The following is a 15859-nucleotide window of genomic DNA, read 5'->3' as shown; positions in this document are numbered from 1 at the left end:
AGTTCAGTCGAATAAGCGAAACGCTCGTACGCAAAGGAGCGGAGGGAACATTCTTACCTCTAAAGATACGATTGGAACAGCTGACAGTGAGAATATCGGTGCAGTAAGTGCGTGTGTATTGATGGTAAATCCTCCCCCTCCCCCTGAAGCTTCAAAAGATACAATTATTTGATTATTCTCACCATCTATGAATAGAAACCAATTACGGCTCGTTTAGTTATGGAAAAACTTGTCATTGGATCTGTTAAGCTTTCACTCGTGAAAACTGTCGACCAGGCCGTGGGTAAACTTCGTTCATCCTGAGAGCAACGAAGGTTACTTGTTATACAGACACTTACTTTGTTTTATAAGTGATTACTGTACAGTACTTCTTTTTCTATCTACATACACGTCTTTTACCTGTATGTGATGAAAGGTCGTCAATAGCAAGTTAAAGCAAAAATATTTATGATGCATGTACAACTAGTAGCATCGCTATCTGGACATGCAGATTCGGTGTGGTGTTGCGTATGGAGTCCTGATGGACGCACTCTAGCTACCTGTGGGACTGACAAAGCTATTCGATTATGGAGCAACCCAGCTTTAGAGAAGGGTCAAGATCAAAAAGAAGATGCTCGCACAACTGATGGAGGGTGGAAATGTGTTACGATTTTAAGTGATGGTCATTCACGTACGGTACGTCGGGTCGCCTGGAGTCCCTGTGGCCAAATGCTCGCCTCTTGTAGCTTTGATGGCACCGTATGCATATGGACGCTTAAGGAAGGCGAGTTCGAGTGCACTATTACGCTGGAGGGTCATGAGAACGAGGTAAAAGCGGTGGAATTTTCGTCATCGGGACGGTACCTAGCTACGTGTTCACGCGATAAGACCGTATGGATTTGGGAGCGGGATCCCAATAGCGATGACGAGTATGAATGCGTTAGCGTCCAGTCGTGTCACACTCAGGATGTCAAATGTGTTCGATGGCATCCTTCCGAAGATTTACTAGCGTCAGCGAGTTACGATAATTCGATCAACTTTTACAGGGACGAAGGAGATGACTGGGTCTGTGAGTTTACGGCTGCTAGCCACGATTCAACGGTATGGAGCATCGATTTTAATAGGGATGGCAGTAGGCTCGTGAGCGGCAGCGACGACCGCACAGTGCGGATCTGGAAGCGATACGAAACCGAGAATAATGTCGGAGTAGCGCCCTCGTGGAAAGTGATTTCCACGATCCAAGGCTTCCACCCTCGACCGATCTATACTGTATCGTGGTGCCCAAACACCGGCTTAATCGCCACTGGTTGCGGGGACAACAATGTTCGCATTTTCGCCCCTGACCCGGAGCAGATTTCTTGCGAGACTGACGATGCACCAAACTTCTTGCAAGCTGCGTTAATTCAGGCGCACACACAGGATGTCAACTGCGTTGCATGGAACCCCAAGCGAAACGGATTGCTGGCAACTTCCGGCGATGATGAAACAATCAAGTTATGGCAGATATCTGATTACGATATCCGTATATAAATACTGCATAATATTACCAATCAAGATTAGTTATCAATCGGTTTAAAAATGCAGTGTACTTAATAGTTTTGGCAGGCGTGTGAATCATTGCAAGTAGTAGATTTACGATGGTTACGTCAGAGTGGGACTATTGGAAGCATGTTTTCTGATGATTTATGTTGGGTGTGTGAAGTCGCCCAAATCGTGCCTACCACAAAATTTTATCTTATAACGACGTCATGTTATTATCATTCGTGGTAAATCAGCTCGAGCCCTTGGCTCTACTCTGTTAATGCTCGACATAATTTAGTAAAAAACAAAAATATATTTATTTCAAACAAAAACCCTAATAACATGTAGCTGTCATTATTTTCTGTCGATAACATAATAAAAAGCAATGAATCGTATTCGTGGTCCCTGAAGCCACGAAGTTTTCACTTTTCGACTAGCAACAATTATGCTCTCTACATTTGTTCGCAAAGGCTGAGCTGACTGGCTCTTATTTTTTTACCAAAAGACAAGCTAAGCCTTATTTCGTTGCACCAAACTATCGTAACTGTGACTAACCTATCACGTTTTTTCTTAGAGTGGTCTTTTTTAAATTGGTAATTTCTCAAAAGATTTTTCATGGAGTAGACAAGATTGGTACATGAAAAACAGTTCCCTAAAGATATAGATCTAAAAATGCTTCTATGTTTTATGTCTGGCCTGGATTCAATGTGAATATATACTGCAAAACTGAGGTGCCTTGGCTCTCGGAAATCAGCTGATCGATTCTATTGTCGATTGTCTTCCTTCATTCGATTTTCTGTAGCAATATCTTGCAACACGGATGAAGTCAGAAATACAAAAAACACTCCCTATTTCATCTGAACTACTTCAATTTTCACTAAATGAACACGCTACAAGTCTTTTTTTATTTTTTAATCTTTTCGGGTATATATATATATATATATATATATATATATATATATATATATATAGATGCGCATGCATTCATAGCTAGCAATCATAATCATATGTCTACGCTCCTTTCGATGATGACAATGCATTTTCATTCCCAGTCAAGTCGTACATGTGATTTCTTTTTCACGTCATCACTTTCGCATCAACATCATTATGTCATTAACATCATTTGTTCTGCTAGTTTAACCCGATACGTTTATGCTTTTCAGTTACTTTTATAATCCTAAGTTTATCTTCCTTGTTGTTGTTGTTATTTTCAACATTTCGTATTTCTGTGCAATGCGTGTTTCTTTCATTGTTTATTTAATTATTCATTACCATAATTATCACACTCGCTTATCATTGCTGCTCGTTCGTCATTTCTCTCGCTCGCTCGCTCTCTCTCTCTCTCTCCCTCTGTCTCCTGAAGCTTTCGCTCCGTTCCTTTTGCATTCCGTGGGCTTGGATAAATGGTTTGTTAGACATAAGAATACGGCCATACGCAAGTTGCTAGCCCTAGATGCCTAGCGGCTCGCGTATTCAAAATGTGTTTGTTTCTTGTCGCGCTTAAAATCAATCAATCATGCTTACTTCATAGGTTGTTTATTTGCTAAGTGAAACAGATTATAATGAAAATCACGCATAAGAAAGCATCATCGTTACAGCGAATGTAATTGCCCTATGTAGTATGTCGTCGCTAAGGACAACTAGCTATTTTGAATAATGCTACGAAGTGTGCTAGGTAATGCTTGAAGGAAACTTTTTTCGCCGGCAAGGTTTTGTCGTCCTGGATGTCCATCACACCGGTCCATATAAAGGTCAGGACGAAAGACCTCGCGGTACGAAAGCATCCGAGAATGCGCAGCAAAATAAGCTTTTCAATACTACTACATTGCGGCAGTCGAATCATAAAGAACAAGTGCTGCTGACATCCCCAGGTGTTTACGCACCAGGTTCAATAGTTAATATGGAGAAGAACATTAATAATAGCATACTAATATTGGTAAGTAATGGTACTACATTGAGTAATATCAATATTACCCAGTGGTCATAGTTATGATATTGTGGTTAGATCGACAAAATGTAAATAGGGCAATAAATATTGCTTGGTCGTAGATAAAATAGCATTATAATGGAACAAGCCGTAGTACTAAAGGTGAATGTGTTTATGTTTTAATGGTGTAATTAATATTATTACTATTATTATTTGGGTACTGTTAAGTTAACAATAAATGTGGGATTAGTTATCTAATGTTCACAGTACGCGGTTACGCGGCTAACTCGCGTTTTTCGCTCCTGCTCAACAAAAAGATACATGTGCTAATAGGTGTTCGTTGGTGGGAATTGCGCTGGAGAGAGAATTTCCTTCGGTACCTTTATCAATACTAGCAACTACAGAACAGCCGGTTTTAATAATAATAACAATCAGCATCTTAAAATCATCATGACCGCTATAATAATCACAGTGACGAATTCGACGTGCTCGTTCGGTTTTGTTGCTTCATAATAACGTCTTGATGAATATATCTACGTCGAAGGCTTAAATGGACAAACTTTTCGACGAGAAAGCAGCTATATGTGCGCTCGCACCATGTGTGCGTACAGCTTACGACGAACGAGGCTTACAAATCGGATGAGCGCCAACGTCCGTTTACTGCCGACGTCTACTATTCGCACAGCTACTGAACATCCACAGTTAGATATGACTGATGGAGAATGGTGGCCTGTTGGGTAGCGCGACATTAGAAACGGCAGCAGCTAACGTGTAGCAATACGTCGTCTGATTCAGCGCTCGGTGGCTTCTTGTAGATGCACGCAAACAGCGAGAAATTGTCAGCGCTTTACCGCATAACCGATATTGCATTCCACTGAAGCATAACAAACGGTTACAATACAATGGGTTATTATAGAAAGAAAGCGCGCATAACGACATCGAGCTGAACCATCATAGCCCAATGGTTATCAACTCGAAGACGCACACAGGTTTTATTCTCTAGTTGTATATCGACACACTGTGCAGATATTGGCAACAGTAGCAGCTATTTGAGATCGCCCTGTGGGTTGCTAATTACCCTTAGCATAGCGGCATCCACGTGCTCAGACCATTCACCATACATGCATGATGGGATGGATACAAACTCCTTTCAAGATGCAAAGCCCTCTTTTACACGTTATGGCGACGAGAATAGTGGATAACGGTGTAGCGCCGCCAATGTTTAGTCGACGGCGAACGACAGCCATTTTACTTGCACATTTACTGTTTCAGATCACCTTATTCTGTCGGCTTTAGTCCTTCGATTTATCGATACACATAGAGCGCATGCTTTTCTGCTCGTATTACTGAACACGTACTGTATATCCATCACAGGTCGGTTAGTCTACCGTCGAGATCGTGAACTAAGCGAATACATTGGCAAAGTATCAAATCGAGTTTAGGTTGACTGATGTTATTTCGTTGTTTTCCAGCTCATTTACACTACTGTTGCTGTCATTTATACTATTATTAGTTGACGCGGGTGCTGACATATTCGTGTTCGTTTGTTATTCCACAAGTTTAGTTCATCTTTTACAAAAACGCTTCGTTAATAACTGTGCTCCAATACTAAACCTTGGCGGGCTATTTCTTCCTTTTGATTGGATTTAAATACAATGCAACGTGTCTGTGCGCCTTCGATTAGTATTAACATGGATATTTCATGGATTCGTGTAGGAGTGTTGGTCGTATTCATCGTACTCATTCATTAAAGGCAATTGTCCTTGACGGTAGTAGCAGTGGATGAAGATGTAATGCTCATTCTCGACTTTTTTTTTAACTGTTATGCTTGCTGCCTATATTCAATGGACGCTTATAGCACGCTTAATTTGATGGAAACGTGGGACACATTCGCACATTTTTTCCGATTATCTATCTTCGAGGTTTTTCAGTTGTCCGTTCACAGCTACAGGTATCACTTGTGTTTTTCCACAGGGACGATTTTTCTGTGAATAGATTTTGTATGACTAAGGAACAGAATTTGGAATAAGCGCGGATTATACTGAATTACTTCTGTTCTACTCTTGCTGTCTTGGACGGTATATAAAAATGATACTTATGACACCCGGTAATAAAAAGAGCAATCTCAATCTTGAGATAATGGTAATAATAGTGCCATGTGAAAATAACAATAATAGTAGTAAACTCCAGAACAATACGGTCATAGTTGAAATATTATTAAATGTGATCATGAGACACGTTTTTCTACTTATTTTGTCCGCTTCTACTTCATCTTACCACCATCATTATTATTATACTCTATAAAGTGATCATCTTAACAACATGGGGAAAGGTCGGATTCTGCAACTGACCCGGGACTGACTGTTATCAAACTTGTGGCTTAGAGTTACCTTGCCACTGACCAATAAAAAAAAAATGACAAGGAAGTCACTGCATATGAACTAGAGAAAATGTGAGATTGAAGCCGATTATCAGAAATGCTATACCATCGGCGAAGAGGTCAAGAACAGATGGACGGGAGGAAACGAAGAACAATTCAATGCAAATTTTATCATATGAGCTCAGAGAACAGGGAATGTTCCGTGATCTCCTAGATTTTCCATGCGTATTTGTTAACGAACTTCGATGAGAAGTCAAATTTTCTTTTGGACTTACACCATTGTTGTGTTATGGATGTGATCCTCCGTGGCAGGGAGGATGATAAATGAAATGCAAACACTCTTATCTCCATTCAGCCAGGTGTAATAGAAGTTAGAAATATATGGCTAGCAATTACCATAATTAATTATTAAATAGATAGTCGTATTTGACTTGTCTCGCCGAAGTCTGACAAAAGATTTTTCATCGTGATTCGCTCTTCGGGATCCATATTAAATAACCTTTGTTGTCTGTCCAGTCAATATGCTGCTCATAGCTACTCCTTGACCGATAACTGTTGTACGCCTTAGCGCAACCTCCGTATTATTCACCAGGGACCTCCATCTTTTTTTTCTAGATAGCATACATCGCAACACATCCTGCGTAAAAAACTTTTTGATGATATAACACCAACAGAGTTGCATAACGATTTTTACAGCTGTAGAGAGCCTCAACGCTGTTCTCACAAGGGGTATGCTCCTGGTGGGCAAAACGACATAGATACTTCCGATCTGCTATCGCTCCTAAAAAGACCGTCATGACCAGTGTGTTGTCGGCCATTCGTCCAGGTTTTACTTATTTCAGGGCTTACCGGCAGTCATAGAAGGGGTATTATGTACTTTACTTTAATTCGTGTTGATTCCAGACCAAATACATGTACAATTTCGTGTACAATGACCGTCGTCGTTATCATATAAATTTACGGTGCCCACATGTCATACGTGTACGATTAGTGAGGCTATTTGTTTCCAATTCCATGTCTTTGAAATAAGTAAGAATATCTTTGTTTGTTTGTCATCCATTTATACCTGTCATTTAGCTCGATAGAGGTAAATGACAGATATAAATGTATCTTCAGTTGTATAAATTGTGATGTGAAATCAAAATTGATCTCTTGGCTGCAAGGCGACAGGTCTAGCGGCATCAAAAACTCTGAAACGTCAAAAACTTTCTATCCCTATATTGGTGGCGTTTCGAAACTATATAATAAACTATATGCTAACACCGACGCACATACATTGAAGGGAACCGTCCAGCACTTATCCGTTCCGAACCCAACTAAAGATGAGGCGTGGTAACTGAACATTGGCTGCTCTAACCTAGTGACTCAGGCAGACGACGCCTCCTTTGAGAAATGGGAATCTCAAAGAGATTCAATATCATCGTGCGCTCCAGCTGTAAGCGTTCAGTTCAGTTTGCCGTTTCGAAACCGGCCATAGAAAGACGGCCCTAGTCGAACCACTTCGCCTGTCACGATATCATATGTAGAATATAATCGTAGATCAGACGATATGTCAAGCCATAAAAGCATGACCTAATGAAACGAACGAATTGTAATGACGTCATCATCATCACTACTTCCGCCATCATGATTGTGATGAGAATGATTGTAATCATATAACACTCATAACAGATTAACGCCAAGGTTGATCATTAACCATGTGCACTTGGTTTTTTCGGAGGTCACCATCTGGCTTTACATCATGGAGGTTGTTTACTAACTGGTCTAGGTGTTGTGTTTTTTTGCTAAATATGTCGACCGAATATTATTGAGAATGATACATACGCGTGCGTTTATAGGAATCATGAAGCTTTCGTTTTTCTAGATATTAAAGAAATATTCGGCAACTCAAGTTATTTACCACAACAGCACTAAGCCATCCACCTTCTGATAACATATAGCGGCATTCAACTATTTTGTAACATTAATTACTTGAGCTTTAACTTATGAGTTTTATACTTTACAGACCAGCGGGCTTACATATTTGTTCTGCCAATCACAGTCCCTACTTAAAATCCTTTTAATGATATAGTGTCCGCATGGTATCATGATACCGTTCGTTATGCCGTTTCACCTCAATCAATTATAGAAGCAGATTTTCGCCAACAATGTTTTGTTCGCTTTCACAGCTCCGCGATCCGTCACTTGCATGTGCTAGCAGTAGAAAGTTGTGCATAAACGTGGTCATGGCGTCTTGATTTGATCGGTGCTATGGCATTTTGTGTAGCTTGCAATCGGAAACGGTTCCCGATTAATGATCAACTTCCGGTTGCATGATTTGGTTCCGTGGGTTCTCTAATTTGTTGGGTCTGGCATCTGCATTACGTACGGCACGATTATTGTCCTGGGGTTCGCTGTTCGGTTAAAAAGTGACTAGTTGGGTTGGTTCTCTCTAATCGCAATAAATACTTATAGGCCGACACGTAGTATCTTCATGGACACATCCCCTATAACGTTCTGCATCGAATCGGTCTTCTAGTCCCGCAAACGTAGTCTGTGTTGCTGATGAGAGCTCCTCTTCGCCGATAAATAATAACGCATGATTGATGAGTGCCAGTCGTATATATTCGGAGTAGAACTGACGTACCTTGATTGGCAGCGACCCTCTATTTTAATCCGATAGCAATAGCAATGATTGACTAACACCCTTTTCGCTTTCCTCGTTTTTTCGTTCTCATGGGTGAAAATTAATGATTATTTAGCGATATGTGAACTAAAAAAATGTCCTCATAATGATGTTTTCTATGCATGTGCAGGTTCTCTATCGTCTAAGCCTTCATTCTCAGCCACCAGAGCCCTTTCCAGAATCACCTGGATCAGACAAATCAAGTGTGGGCATACACCATCGGAAAAAAACAGCAGATATATTAGTTTCAGTATTTGAGCATACATACGTATATACGCATATATATTTTCAATAAATATAGGCTTGAGGTCCGCATTTTGTACACGTCGATTTTTAGCTTCAGTCTTAGTCAAAATGGAGAGGAAAAAGGGCCACATGTAATTCGTGTACCGACATAGAATACATTCTTATCCAAATGCATAGGACCTAAAAGTAGTTAGAAAATAGTAATGTACGCCTCTATACATCTAGACTTATGTCAGATTTACATAACTTAACACGTAACTATCAAAAAGCATCTTTATCATATATCAGACTTATACCCTATTTACCTATACCCTACTGTGTACCATCGTTGGCTGCGTCTACAACTGGTTTAGCGATTTCAGAAGTAGAAAAAGAACAAGTTTCATACAGGCAAGCTTCGGCCTATTCACTCAAGTCAAATCAATAAATTTGTGGGAGTAGGTCTATTAAATCGACTAAAAAAGCAACCAAAACAAACAGACTAATTGTCAAAAATAAAGCGTCAAACATTAGTAGACACTTGTGACTCTGAGAAAGCGCCGCGACTTACTAGAAGTGAAATAGCTATTACCTTTCCCTCTTTGTAACGCTGGCCGTCCTCCGTCGCAAACTCATATATCCAGCCCAGCTTGGCGTCGCAGTTCTTGCAGGACACATCGCGAACCATGTGTCGACCTGTCAACATCACCCTGTCCTGGACGTCGCTGCAAGCCAATTGAACATTTCTTAATTATCGACGATTATTCTAGTAGTGTGTGCTAGTATGACTATAGTAGGCAGTTCTTGTCTTTGCTAGAGGGGCGAGACCTATCATGGATTCTGATGCTTATTTATTTCTTATATTGTCCATTTCTCTATGTAACAATTTTTGTTGGAAACTTATATTGATTGCAAATAAGTAATTCTATGAAAATACATAATTTATTTCTTGCTTTGTTAATTGATTTGCTACTCTAATGTGAAACCTGGGTGACCAACCTGTAACTGAGGTTAACAACCCTATTGAATAGGAAGGCCCTGCCAGTGGCCCCAGTGAACCTCGTCGAAATAAGTTCATTTCGATTCGTGAGCATTGTGTCGCACGATGCGCACGTGAAAAGGCGTGTACCGCCTAAATGCTCGAGGAACACGCGACCCATTTTGGCGATAGGCAGTACGAGGCACGACTTGCGGTTAGCAGTCGTTCGACGTTTGCCGTCGGCAGAGCGATAAATTAATTTGAGCCCTCAACTACCCGACGAGACACACACGAAGTGCAATTCCGCTGGCGCCGGAGCAACGATGCAGCGCTAATACAGTTTTTCGAGACGATTCAACGTTTAAGGTCCTGCAAGCAGAGAAAGAAGAGCAGCAAAAAATACAGATAGTCAAAGCTTAGAATCAGATAGCATTATTAAACTCAAGCCCATTTATAACACTGACTAGTCTAATCGTCAGTGTTTTTTTTCTTAGATATTAAGGCTTAAATAGAAGAAAATAAACTGTAAACACGTCTGAGTAGAGATGTTGTTTAGAAATACATCCTCATACTGAGGTGCGCAAGGCAACCACGTTAGTTGCAACTAGCGAGCTTTGGATTATTCAGCCATATGCACCGAATAATAGAGGCGGACTGTAGGTCGCATTATTGCCGAGCCTTTGTTCCTCTTACTGCATGTAAAATTCAACATGTGCGCCCACAATGAACTACTTTAATTGGAAATAAGCAAATAAATTCTCTGTTCTTATTCTAACATGAAAGGACACTATGCACATTGAGTACAGCATTGCTTTCTGTTCCTGCCTGTAATGGTCCGTTCAGTTCGACTTCGATTAGCTCTAATCATTTTTACCTTGGCCCATTCTGTGATGTGAAAGAAATTTGCACAGAAACAGGCACACAGCGAAGTTCTATTGGATGCGCTCTAGTATATATATAAAGCTTTAGTTCAAATGGAATGAATTAGAAAACGAATGATTTTTTTTCTTTTTAGAAATTTTGTTTAAATCTAATCCCTTGTTTCGCAAGACATTGCCTACGAGCCCATTAGCACTTTTCCTTAATTTTTCAACCCCATGTAACCGTAGTGCTTATATTGGCAAAGTAGCGCAACTATCGCTTATCAGCTGTCGCTGCATGCTTGGATACATACATTTTGTATCGAAGTGAAAAGGAAATCAGTTCATGGAAAAGCTCATTACCTACGGTAAATAAAGCAAACAGGCTCACCTCTGAAGCCGAGACGTGACGCGAACTGTGTCATTATTTTTATTATACGTATAAGGAGAGGTTTAAACTCAACACTTTATTGAAACAATATTATTGCGTAAACGTTGGGTAACGCGTATAATTGGGATAATGGACAAGCAGATCGAAATTTCATTTCAGAAAGAAACAATTGGGCACAAACGTACTAGCTCGGCATTTAACGCTAACGAGAAGCAAGGCGATGCTTAACCTACTCATCACAAAATTTGTGATGCCAAAAAAAATTAAGGTAAAACCGATCTTTTTGTTACTGCTAAAAACTTCACCGCAGTCAAAAATTTTGTATGCAAATAACTAAAGCAAATTATATGGTCATGCCAAACTATTAGTAAACGTGTGTGATCGGCACAATTTCTACGTCTTGAACTTGGTGACGCAACGACTCGCCCATTATCATTTACAAATATAATTATCCATATTAAGCCTTAATTACCAGATATTTAAAGCATTTTATAACGAAGTCCACCTTATTTACTGTGAGGTCCTTTTATGAGCTAAATTTATCCGCAACTCGTCGCAGACATCTGACGATGGAATGGTTTTGCTATGCAATAAAAATATGCTTTTTTTTTTTATTTGTATATGTTATTACGGTTTTAATGACAACAATTGCATTACTATTCGCAAAAAAATGCATATTGTTCTACTGTCTTTTCCGATGAAAATGATGCGCAGCTCTATAAAGCAAGACGGACCGCCCATTGCGGCACGTGTTGTCAGACATTGTCATTTCTGCGTAATGACGCAGGCTAACAACTCGATATTTGCAACTGTCGTTTTAGCTAACAATGTATGGCAGGTTGCAAATAATGTTAGGTTAGACGAAAATAAACATTGAACAAAATAACACTAGAAAGCAATAAACCTTAGAAATGGTAGTATATATTGATATGAATGTATTAGGCACAACACAAGTTGGAAAATGTCCGTCAGAAATTTTTCAAACAGTAAGACCTGTTTCAATATTCCAATCGATATTCGGGAGGTTGTAAACACGTCAAAAATATGCAAATATAAATGCATGCAAATGCTAGGCTGTTCTACTGCGTCAACTAGGAGGGAAGATACCACTCGAGTCAGAATCGTCGTAGTGAACTCTATTCGACGCTTGCGTGTTCATTAAAATTCACCATACCTCTAAAAAGACCGAGTGAAATTGAATGCTTCAATAACCGCTCATCAAGAGCCCACACTGTGAAGCTTGAGTCGTTTTGTCGAAAGTCAGTTTGGGAGATCTTAACGTTATTTCAATATGATAACGTTTCCTGGAAATGAAACATCACTTAGCAACACTCCTCGTAGCAGGACAGAGTCAGCTGTGCCTTTAGCGGATTGGGCCTCTCGGATGCAATAGTAACAAAACCACAGCGCAACGTAAGCTTAGGAGAAGATCAGCTGCTGTTAGTAATAGGCCTACGGAATGAGCAGCTGATCGTACTGTCTCAAGGGCAACAAAATGTTCTCATCACTTGCAAGTACAGCCAAGCACGAATCTCGAACTAAAACGATACTGACGTGTTAGCGGGGAGTACGTAAATGTCTTGCGGTGCCTCACGAGGACACGGGGGGGACTTCCAAACGGCCGCAAAAAGGCCTCACCTCGGGAGCTCAGCTGGCGCATCACACGCACCCAACAAGCAAATGGCGGCGACTCGATGCGTTCATTTGCGTTTCAAACAACGCACGAATGACGGGCCGTCAGCAATAGAAAAACTAGAACGAGTTAGCTGAGAAGCAGGATATGACGGGAAGTAGAAAAGGAGAAGGAGTAACGAGCAACAGCCAACACTTATAGCGGTTGCCACTATGTGTTGCTGGGACAACGAAGTGGCGAGAGCCGATTTGGCTCGACCTAACCCGCGAATATACGAATTCGAGATATCGACAGCGAAAGTTGGCTAAGGAAAGCCCTAAAGTCGTAATCAGTTGTACCTATTATTATACTGTCAAACTACTGGTTCAGTCGGAGGAGTCGTGCGAAAACAAGCACTACCCTGACCTTATTTCGGAAAAAAGGGACGTACAAGACAGAGACATGGGAAGGCTTGTCGTATAGTCCATGGGCATGATTCGATAAAAAAAAAAACAAAAAAAAAGACCTATTAGTTAATTTCTAATAAAAACTTCATAGTGAATGATTTTATTAAGAAATTACATTAGTGCTATCTTATTTTTATTTATTATATATTATTACGATTATTTTTGTTATGTACATGTATAGAAAAAATATTATTTTTATAAAGCTTTTATATTCACATTTATTTGCTTAAAATTTCAAAACTCATGACTTCATCGGGATATTGGTTTTTATGAATTAATAGGTTATAGTTTTTTTTTTATATTGTACTTTCTTTTTATATTATACCCGTCGAAACCTCTTTTCGGCAAAAACCTATTTAGTTTTGCATACTCGTGAAGACCTTATTCATGTCCTTCTTTTTTTGCAGAAAGATATGTCTAATCCATATCGTCTGATGAGAAAAGCCAATGCATTAAGCATTTTGTTAATAATGTACAACAGTGCTGCCATAACACATACCTGGCCTAGTTTTTGAATCCAGATTTCATTAGCATTTACAAGATAAGCTGAATTGTGTTCTTAATTGCTTATGAAATCTAAGTGGCCTAAAGTTAGGACATCCGAGTTTTTTCAATTCGAATATGAATATCAGTCCCACTTGGTATACATGTCAAACCGTGCTCTTTGTCAAACGTTTGATTTTCTTCTCAATATTTTTAGATTTAAATATTGGGCATAATTTGTTTATATGAGTTTGTGGCTCATGGTATGAATGATGTTTTATGGTCACCAGATTGAGTGACTACAATAGTTCGACCGTTATGATCTATCTCGGTTCAAAGTCGACCTGCTGATTCTATTGGTTATGCAAACGAGCGAGCCCACTTACAGGACGTGCTTCATTGAAACAGACATGGAATGGCACTTTTATAGTCGCTCACTTACTCTATATGCTGCCCTTTCGGATAACAAGACTAGCTCAAATAATCAAAACAGACATACTCGTCACAACAACACATTCTGCATAAATGTTATAGTGAAAGCTACGTTCAATAGACACTTTGCATTGTAAAGGATAGATTTATCAAAATTAACATCAGCATTCAATCATAATGGTTGATTTCGGAGTAATAAGAAAATCATTTTACGAAAAAAAATAAGGACCGTATGCATATCGGTCAGTGTTTTAGTGATGGCGCAGCGTTGAGGATGCCTAATGGCTTAAATACTAGACGTGATACACGAAAAGCATTTCATTGTGTATCGGTCGCCGAAAGACCGGTAGAGAAGTGTTACGGTATTATACGGTACAAAATTAGCACATAGGTATGAGATACAAACACACCTTGTAATGAAGGTTTTTTCATTGCATGGTTCTTTCATGAATGTCATGTTTCACACTAGACCTTCTCACCGATTTAAAACAGCGGGGATCATCTAGATCCTAAATAGTGTTTCTCCTGTTAGTTTTTATCCAGTAGGTTCTAGAGCACTTGAGCAGTCTGTTTTCAACCACTACTTCACGCGGATGACGTCGGCATTTAAAGGGCTGTAGACAGCTCCGTTGAGAGCTATTGTAGCGGTAGGCGGTCTGACCTGACGGTCTGCACATGAAAGCGGAACGGTCTGCTATAATGTTCAAAATGTCGGGCACGTTTGGAATGTTTGAGATTAAACGCTGATAACGCTGTTACAATGCCATAAAAATAGCCATTATTTGAAAGTAATCCATAATCACGATAGGATTCTTGATGTAAGCAATGGCGATAGTCGAGTTCGATGCTCATAAAGAAACGTTGTTTGGCAAATTCGGCGTTTATTCCCAATAAGAGATCTTCGAGTTCAACACGCTTATTTTTTATATTTACTCTCGTTGGTTAGGCCAGCTGGGCAGAATACGTTCATATTTGATCACATATGTGACGTAATAGGTCTTATTGGCGAAGAAGAAGCAGACACGTTTGATTCGCTATGTCCTGTTCTTTTTAATCTATGCCAATAAACATCACGTATTAATGACTTCTCGATGTAAGTTTTTTTTAAATGTGAGTACGTAGTATTGACAGTGTAACGTCTGCTCTCTAATCCAGATACCTTAGTACGAGCTACCCAATGTTCTTGCATTCGAATTCCACAAGTTTACATAGGAAATCCAACTCGTTTGAGACAGACTTTATAAAGACAGTATATCTTCCATGATTGTTCATCAATGTACGGGATCATAGAAAAGTGTTGGTATCTTATCATGTAGGCTCCGTAAGAAACTTTCATGGTAAGCATATTGTGATTCGGAATGGTTTAGGTAATAAATTGTGGTTGATTCTCTACTTTCTAAGATCCTGTTACCTATTGTACTTGATTATCAATCCTTTTACTTGGTCGTCGATATTGTGCTGTTTCCAGTTCACTATATTCTTGCATAGGCATCAGGCTAGTAGAGCTTCGTTATGATTATAACTCCTAAACGATAGATTCAGCAGCTCCGTGATACGATTAAATAAGTGTAACTACTCTGTTCTAATTTCCATATCTACTCATCCTTTTCGGTGCAGCATTATAAAATAAAATAAAGTAAACGGATCACAGTGGTAAAGCGTTTGTTGATTGTTAATAAGACGTTCGATGTATTAAAGCGTATAGTGAAACCAATGGGGCAAAGTTCTCTGTGCGTCTCAGCCGTCATTGCACTGTCGATATTCTATGATAAATAAATATTTCTCTTTTTATTTAAGTACGCTGTCTTCTTTTATCTATCTATATATATATATATATATATATATAAAAGAAGATAAGTGTACTTATATAGGAAGATATATATATATAGACATTATAAAAGCCTTACTTACTTACTAATTAAATGTATACCATCTGAA

The 15859-nt window shown here is 39.4% G+C and overlaps 2 protein-coding genes across 7 annotated transcripts; one reads left to right on the top strand and one right to left on the bottom strand.

Moving 5' to 3' along the window:
• The first annotated feature begins 86 nt into the window (after positions 1-86).
• Positions 87-1910, top strand: Ciao1 (cytosolic iron-sulfur assembly component 1). Its single transcript, XM_022842299.2, has one exon. The coding sequence runs from the start codon at positions 448-450 to the stop codon at positions 1507-1509; it is 1062 nt and encodes a 353-aa protein (XP_022698034.1). The 5' UTR covers positions 87-447; the 3' UTR covers positions 1510-1910.
• A 472-nt stretch (positions 1911-2382) lies between these two features.
• Positions 2383-15630, bottom strand: Ype (yippee zinc finger protein). 6 transcript variants are annotated; one of them, XM_086970529.1, is made up of 5 exons: positions 12102-14280; positions 10928-10952; positions 9697-10045; positions 9290-9422; positions 2383-8657 (listed from the first exon to the last, which is right to left on the bottom strand). In XM_086970529.1, the coding sequence occupies exons 3-5, from the start codon at positions 9855-9857 to the stop codon at positions 8589-8591; spliced, it is 363 nt and encodes a 120-aa protein (XP_086826655.1). In that variant the 5' UTR covers positions 9858-10045; positions 10928-10952; positions 12102-14280; the 3' UTR covers positions 2383-8588. The 6 variants fall into 6 exon arrangements, with proteins under 6 accessions (XP_086826655.1, XP_086826657.1, XP_086826654.1 ...); XM_086970531.1 differs by lacking the exon at positions 10928-10952 and having other exon boundaries at positions 12102-12231; positions 12482-14280; XM_086970528.1 differs by lacking the exons at positions 10928-10952; positions 12102-14280 and adding an exon at positions 14332-15630.
• Between the last annotated feature and the right edge of the window lie 229 nt (positions 15631-15859).

This window comes from Varroa jacobsoni, unplaced genomic scaffold (genome assembly GCF_002532875.2).
Source record: "Varroa jacobsoni isolate VJ856 unplaced genomic scaffold, vjacob_1.0 scaffold_980, whole genome shotgun sequence".
Taxonomy (NCBI): Eukaryota; Metazoa; Arthropoda; class Arachnida; order Mesostigmata; family Varroidae; genus Varroa; species Varroa jacobsoni.
Note: the sequence above shows the minus strand (reverse complement) of the source record. Positions and strands in the feature narration are given on the sequence as shown.